At 43.9% G+C, this 7,383-nt stretch overlaps 1 protein-coding gene across 1 annotated transcript; it reads left to right on the top strand.

Moving 5' to 3' along the window:
- The first annotated feature begins 2,900 nt into the window (after nt 1-2,900).
- LOC119508892 (ankyrin repeat domain-containing protein 26-like) lies at nt 2,901-4,359 on the top strand. Its single transcript, XM_037802612.1, has one exon. The coding sequence runs from the start codon at nt 2,901-2,903 to the stop codon at nt 4,152-4,154; it is 1,254 nt and encodes a 417-aa protein (XP_037658540.1). The 3' UTR covers nt 4,155-4,359.
- The last annotated feature ends 3,024 nt before the right edge of the window (nt 4,360-7,383 follow it).

Here is a 7,383-nt window from a genome sequence, read left to right as displayed (position 1 = left end):
TTATTCATCCATAAAAAGGAATGAAGCGCTGATATGTGCCACAACATGGATGAATCTTGAAGACATTATGGTCGGTGAAAGAAACCAGACACAAAACACCACACACTGTATGATTTCATTTACACGAAACGTCCAGAGTAGGCAAATCCATGGAGACGGAAAGCAGGTTAGTGGTTACCGGGGGATGGGGGGGAAGGAAAGTGGGGAGAGACTGCTAATGGGTAACAGGGTTTCTTTATGAGGTGATGAAAATGTTCTGGAAATAGACCGTGGTGATGGTTGCACAACCTTGTGAATATACTGAAAACCACTGAATTGTGCACTTTAAAATGGTGAGTTTTACAGTGTGAATTACAGCTCAAAAGAAAAGACATATGAAAAAGTACAACACACAAGGGCATGTAACAGGGCAGAATAGTGACTCACAGAACAGGTGATTCAGTGTAGATCTGGTTTCAGGCAGATCCAATGACTAAAATACTGTCTTTCAGGTTCTCACCCTTATTCTATTTCTCATCACGAATTCCCTTTGTTTTCCTGGGCTCTCTCTCTCCTAATGCTGACGGTTTTCCTCAGTCTTGCTATAAAAGAAGGCCTCTGGTCTCTCTAGACGAACACCCTCCTGCCTTAGCAGCCCTGTCAGAAAGAAACTCTCCCAATCTCAAGGTCTCTTTAGAACAATTCCAGAGAAGACCCTGATTGGTCCTGCTTAGGTCATGTGCTCATCTGTGGACCAATCACTGTGCCAGGGGACAGGGATTGCGATTGGCTGTTTGGTTACCTGGCAGCCCTCTTGCAAGAGGGAGGAGGAGGTCATTAACAGCCCCACCAGAACCAGGCAGAAAGGGGGAGCTTTCCCCAAAGGAAAGGAGGGCTGTTACCAAAATGGGGGCATGAGGAATGTGTTTGGCAAACAATATCTATGACAATTCACCATGGTCACTACTGAAACCAAGCCTTTTCCAGGGGTGCCAGAAAAACCTCCCTAAGGACATTTAAGATTCGACCAAGAGAATAAGTGCAAACTAGTGAAATAAAATCCAGTACCTGAGGAAGAATACTACAGGTAGAAGGAATGCTTCACAGGTGGTAATGCATGTTCAAAAGCATCGTCAACTCTAAAGCATGAAGCAAATAAAAGCTGTAAATCTAGGACCCAGGAATCCTGACTCCCAGGCTAGTTCTTTCTGCCCTAGAGCTGTGACTTGGAAAACCCTGGCCTCCAGTTGCCCTGTGGGAGCTCAGCCTTGGTGGAGCGCCATGCCTGATGCTTGCAGACTCTGGCTGTCAGCATCACAAGTACGAAGAATCCCATTTCATGCCTAGTGTTCCAGCTCTCTTCTCACATAAAAGTTACTAAAAGATATTTTAATGGTCCTTGCTTTCATCTAGGTTAAACTGTGCTAAGGGATGATAACATCAGCTCAAGCAACACTGCTTCCATCTGGGAATGCTCTGCACAGCAGGCGTATATTCTTTTTTTAATGACCAAAAGGGAAAGGGGAAAGTTGCAAGACTGGGATGATGCAGATTCATAGACTTTATGGAACTGGAAGAGAACATAAAAATCACCAACACCCTCATTTTAAAATCAAGGAGGACTGGGAGGCTTTAGTGGCTTGGTCAAAGCCACAAGATAGTCCTGTCTGCTGAGCTGCCCATTTCTACGTTAATCAGGACCCTTTTGGTTACAAAGGACAGAAACCAGTGAAAAATCCACAGGTAGGGTTTGATCCCATACAGGGGCTCAGATGACATCATCAGAACACACTCTCACACTCTATTTGGGGATACCAACTGTTCCAGTTTGCCCAAAGCTGATGAGTGTATTCATAGGATGTGGTACTTTCAGTTTTAAAAATCGGGACAGTCCCGGGCAAACCGGAACAAGTTGGTCATCTTAGCACACATCTTCAGCTGTGCTGGCCTCTCGGTTAGCTCCATTCTCTAGCAGGTCCTCCCCTCACCATGACAAGATGGCGGTCAGCAGCAACAAGCTTATAGCCCATTCTCTCAGCAACTTCTGCAGAAAAGATCCTTCTCCCAGCCTCACCAGCAAGAATCCTGCAGTTTGCTCCAATTGGCCCTATTTGGGTCACAGGATTGATTTAAATCACTATATCCAAGAGGATGATTGGATTCAGCCCTTCTTAGACCTTCTAGAGAAATGACTATACAAGTCCACACACTGGACTATATAAAAAGATGGCACTGGTGGCCCAGTAAGAAATTGTGCTCAGAAACTAGATGCCAGATCCAGGTGATGCAGCTTAAAATACCACTGCCATAGTTTCAAAAGGACCTCTCCCTGGACAGGCAAAACTTCATTACCCCAAACCCCATCATGTCTCCTGAGAGGAAGCAGTTCTCCCCAAACATCTCCCAGCCTGAAATCTCCTGGTGCACTTGGGCTTCTCACAGGGAACAGTAACATCTGTAAGATTCAGTCTCATGCCGGCGCGCCGAGTTGGCGGGGACGGGAGGGAGGGAGGCCGGGGTCGCTCCCGGGTAAACTTGACTCTGTCTCCTTTCTCCGGAGCCGCTGCACAAGGAGCGCCAGGCCGGGGCGGAGTGCGGGCTCGCGCGGCAGGTGAGCGCCGAGGTCACGAAATGGATTCGAGTGAACAGGAGACCCAGAAAACGGAAACGAAGGGAGAACGAAGAGGTGTTTGAAAAGGCTTGTTTTATGTCCCAGCATATGGTCCCTTCTGGAGAAAGTTCCGTGATCACTAGAGAAAAATGAGTGTCCTGGTGCTTTGGGATGTAAGACTTGTCTCTGAACTGCAATCTCTGATGATCTTGGTTTGAATAATAATCCACAGAAGACTTTTTAAAATAGAGACCAGTCAGGGGATGAAAACATCACTCAGATGCTCAAGCGAGCTCACGATTGCCGGAAGATGGCTGAGAACGCTGCCAGAGCCCTGCTGATGAAGCTGGACGGCACCTGCGGGGGAGCCTTTGCAGCAGCCAGCTGCAGTGTGCAACCCTGGGAGAGCCTCTCCTCCAACAGCCACACCAGGACCGCTCTGCATCTGGCCTGTGCCAATGGCCATGCAGAAGTGGTAACTCTCCTGTTAGAGAGAAAGTGCCAGCTGAACGTCTATGACAGTGAACAAAGGACAGCTCTGATGAAGGCTATACAATGCAAGGAAGAGGAATATGCAACCATTCTGCTACAACATGGTGCTGACCCAGATATTATGGATGCCAGTGGCAACACTGCTCTCCACTATGCTGTCTGTGCTCAGGATATACCAATAGCAGCCAAACTGCTTTCATACAATGCAAATATTGAGGCAAGAAACGAGGATGGCTTCACACCACTTTTACTTGCTGTAGATGAAAACAAACAGCAAATGGTGGAATTTTTAGTAAATAAAGAAGCAAATATACATGCAGTTGATAAGACAAAAAGAACAGCCCTCATGCTTGCTGTAAATTTTGACTCAACGAATATAGTCAGTCTTCTTCTTCAGAAAGGTATTGATGTCTTTTCTCGAGATTTCCGTGGATGGACTGCAGACGAATATGCTCTTTTTAATGGTTTTATTATCAGTCACAAACTGATTTCTGAGTATAAAGAAAAAAAGCTACCTGTGAGTTCCTCTCAAAATAATAATCCAGGAGAGGAAGAGCATTCTGAAGAAGACTCTTTAAGCAGGCTTTCCAACAAACCTGGCATTGATGATTCATGTCCTACATCAGATGATAAAGACTTCGATTTTGATCCCAAGACTCTCCCCAAACCAAGCTTAACAAAGCTAATGACTGCTCCTCAGCAATTCAGGAAAAACATAGAAGAATATCGTAGCATTGTGAGACCACAAAATAGAACCTTGTTGGAGGACAGTAGTTCTTATAGTGCACGTGAAGAAGATGTGGTTGAAACTCTCCAAAAGTTGCCAGTCAGAGTCCAGGGCCTCCCTCATGCTGCCTTTCCATCACCTGACCCTCTTCTAAAACCTCCCCTTGAGTCTTCAGCAGTCCCTGGTGCTACAAAGGAAGGAATAACAAAACCAGCAATTATAGAAAAAGGAGCCTGTGTTGGTATTACTGAAAGTGCTCCAAGAGAACAAATGACTAGTGGCAATATGACTTCTGTTGTTGGAGCACACAAAGATGATAGAAGTGTGGAAGAAGTGAGGTTCTGAACTTCCAGTTATTGATCAGCTGCTTTCTTTGTAAAAATATAGAGGATTCATATGGCAACAGGATGAGGACTATATAATCAACAAGTCCTATTGGGTATCATTTCTTTTTGGAACAGTGTATTCACAAATAGGATTTCTGTCTCTGGGAACTTGCACATCTGTAGAAAACAAATGAAAAATTGGTAAGAAACCATAAAATAAAATAAATACCGTTAATGCTAATTATATCATTCAGATATAATCTATAATTGCATTAAATATGAGTTTGCACTGGTTCTCTATATATGGTAAAGTAATATACATTACAATATATTTATAAACCCAAATTGTTATCTGGTACATAATTGTGTTTAGATTAGAAATTTCAGGTGTTATAAAAAATACTCATTAAAATACCTTGAGAATGAACTGTAATATTTAATTCAACATACTCCTGGTCCTAGATTGTAAACATGAAATATATTCTTTGAAGAAGTAGATTTTACTTTTTTTGTACTTTGAGGACAGAAAGCATTTTAGTTATGATATAGTTCTTCTATATATGTCACTTTGCTTGTTTGAATTAATAAAGTATCTGAATTTCTTTGCTTACTTCTAAAAAAAAAAAAAAAAAAAAGATTCAGTCTCATGCTAGCCACACCTCCAACCCTGTCCTCTGGAGGGCTGGGTCCCTTGGATCCATCCTGTTGCCTGCAGGTTGGGCAACCCCACTCAATGCACCTGGATGGTTCAACAGGGAAGCTGGGGATGCTGTTGCCAAAGGAAGGGGAAAATGGATGTCTGAGTAGTCACACACCTTGTATGTCTATCGCAACTTTCTACCATATAGACTGCTTTAATCTGCTTACTTTTCATATTATCCTCCAGGTTATAGGAAGGCAAAGCACGCATATGTCAAAGACCCACTGCTTTAACATTGGCATAGCAGAAAAAGCAGGGGATGTGAGGGCAGAAAAAACTAGGGCTTTAAACCCCTCTTTGTCCATTACCAGCTGTGCTGGGTATTTTCCACATGTCTTTCCAGAGCCAACATCCTGTTCTTCCCTGACTTGCTCTGCACCCCAGAGGCTGATGCATGATGGATTTATGGGCTGCCTCAGTGGGATCCCTTGCCATCTAGCTCCTGGTTGCGTTTTATCCAGCAGGAGACTAAAGGGCAGGGGGAGAGTGAGGTCAGGGTATTTATTCCCCTTGGCTCTTTCCTCCTGAGTCACTGGGAGTTGGCTGCATCCTTCCACCAAAGGCCACAGCTCCTATATGGTGGAACCTCTCCCACATCAAAGCTCCGATCTCCAGGTTCCTCTACCTTCTCCTTCCATTTGGCCTAGAGGGGGTAACCCGCCTCCCCTATGACCACATCCCCTTGCTAACCTCAAGATTTCCCAACAACCTTTGTTCACTTCCCTTAACCTTCCAATACCATTGCGAACTGTCCCTTTATCAAAGTGTCCTCAGTTACCCCATCTGAGCCATGCCATCTGTGTCCTGCAGGGACCGTAACTGATATTCCAGCTCTGAGACCTCAGGAAAGTGACTTTTTGGAACTTGAGTTCTCTCAACTAAGAATGAGGATAACTGTATTTCCCTCTCAAGTATCAAGCCAAACACCTTGCCTGATACTCAGCAGCCCCTCTCTCTGTGTATACAACTGTCTCCCTCTCTGTACTGTAAGCTTCTCCCAGCCTGGGTCCTCATTTTATTTATCTTTGAATCAGCAGCACCTGGCACTGTACCTGGAACAACATGTGCCCAGCAAATGTTGATTTATGTACTGGAAATCTGTTGTTGGCCCTTCCTCCTTCCCTTTGGTTCTGGAAAATAGATTAGAAAAATAAGGCTGCACTTGACATTGATCCCCTGATGTCCACCAATCCGAGAAGCTTACAGAGCTGGTTCTTCATGTTGAGCTTTAGATTTTGATATGTTACAACAGAAAACTCATTTTGTCATACGTAATCTGTGTGCTTTTTTATAAAGAATCCTGCTAAGCAGGGATGCCATTTAAACATGGTGGTCCTTCACCAGTATTTGGAGTCTTTTTACTTTGAAACAGCACTCTGGATCCACTGGTTTCTCCTTGCCTCCTAATGCTGTTTCAGCCTTTACAACTATTTAAAGCACAGAAGATGGAAACTGGCATTCTTCCTGAGCCCCCGGTGCACAAGGATGGGCACATACTGTGGTTCAACATCTCTCCAGGGCTCTAACATTGAGCATTCGGAAGATGTCTGCTTCACCACAGAGGGCTCTCTGCCTCTACCGTAGGCAAAGACGGCATATGGCAGAGGAGATGCTTCACAGTCAGGCCCTAACTTGCCTTCCAGCCTCATCTTCTATGTCTCTGTCCATGCAACCTCAGCTCCAGCCAAACTAACTTCACCATCATTTCAAAACAAACACAACAGGCACTTTCACTCCTGCAGGCTTTTGGCCTCTCCCTGGAATGTTGTACTCCTGGTCCTTTGTCCAGTGAAACCAGGCTCATCTTTTAAATGTCACCTCTTCTATGGAACCTTCCATGATTTCCCCATAACAGAATGAGTTTCTTCCTCCTCTGTGCTCCACTACTCTTTTGCACATGCACACCATATATTACATTTTATTGCAATGGGCCTATCTCCCCAGTAGATGATAATCTCTGGCATTTATTAATCATCTACTATGTGCATGCTGCTCCATAAACATCTCACTAAATTCTCACCACAACTCTACAAAATAGGTCCCTAGACCATAAATGCCATGACACAGAGACCATTTGGTTTAGCAACTTTTTTTGCTAGTTTTTGCTTTTGTTTTAATTTTCATTTCTTTTCTTTTCTTTCTTTCTTGTGTGTTTGTGTGTGTGTGTGTGAGTGTGTGTGTGTTTTATTTTCTTTTTTTAGTACTTCTCCCCCTCAGCCTTACCCCCAGTGTCTAGCATTGGCACATGGCAGATGTTCAACAAATATTTGTTGAATGAATGGAAGTTAATGCTCAGCTTGCACCTGGTGAACAAGGGCCACGTCTTACTGGTTTTTGTTTCATCAGTGGCAGGTACTTTATGTGGCATCAGTAAATTCCAAATAAAATCTTGAAGAAGGAATAAATGAATGCTTAGTTACTGCAATATCCCCAAAGGATTATAATTTGATGAGAGCAAATAGAAAAGCAACTAAACAACTAAATTCTACCACATCGGTAGAAATCAGTTGTAACATGGAAATCATGTAGCCTGCTATAAGTAGTGCTA

Source organism: Choloepus didactylus, chromosome 14 (assembly GCF_015220235.1).
Source record: "Choloepus didactylus isolate mChoDid1 chromosome 14, mChoDid1.pri, whole genome shotgun sequence".
Taxonomy (NCBI): Eukaryota; Metazoa; Chordata; class Mammalia; order Pilosa; family Megalonychidae; genus Choloepus; species Choloepus didactylus.
Note: the sequence above shows the minus strand (reverse complement) of the source record. Positions and strands in the feature narration are given on the sequence as shown.

Coding starts and splice junctions, on each gene's coding strand:
- LOC119508892 (XM_037802612.1), top strand. CDS start 2,901: ATGGCTGAGAACGCTGCCAGAGCCCTGCTGATGAAGCTGGACGGCACC.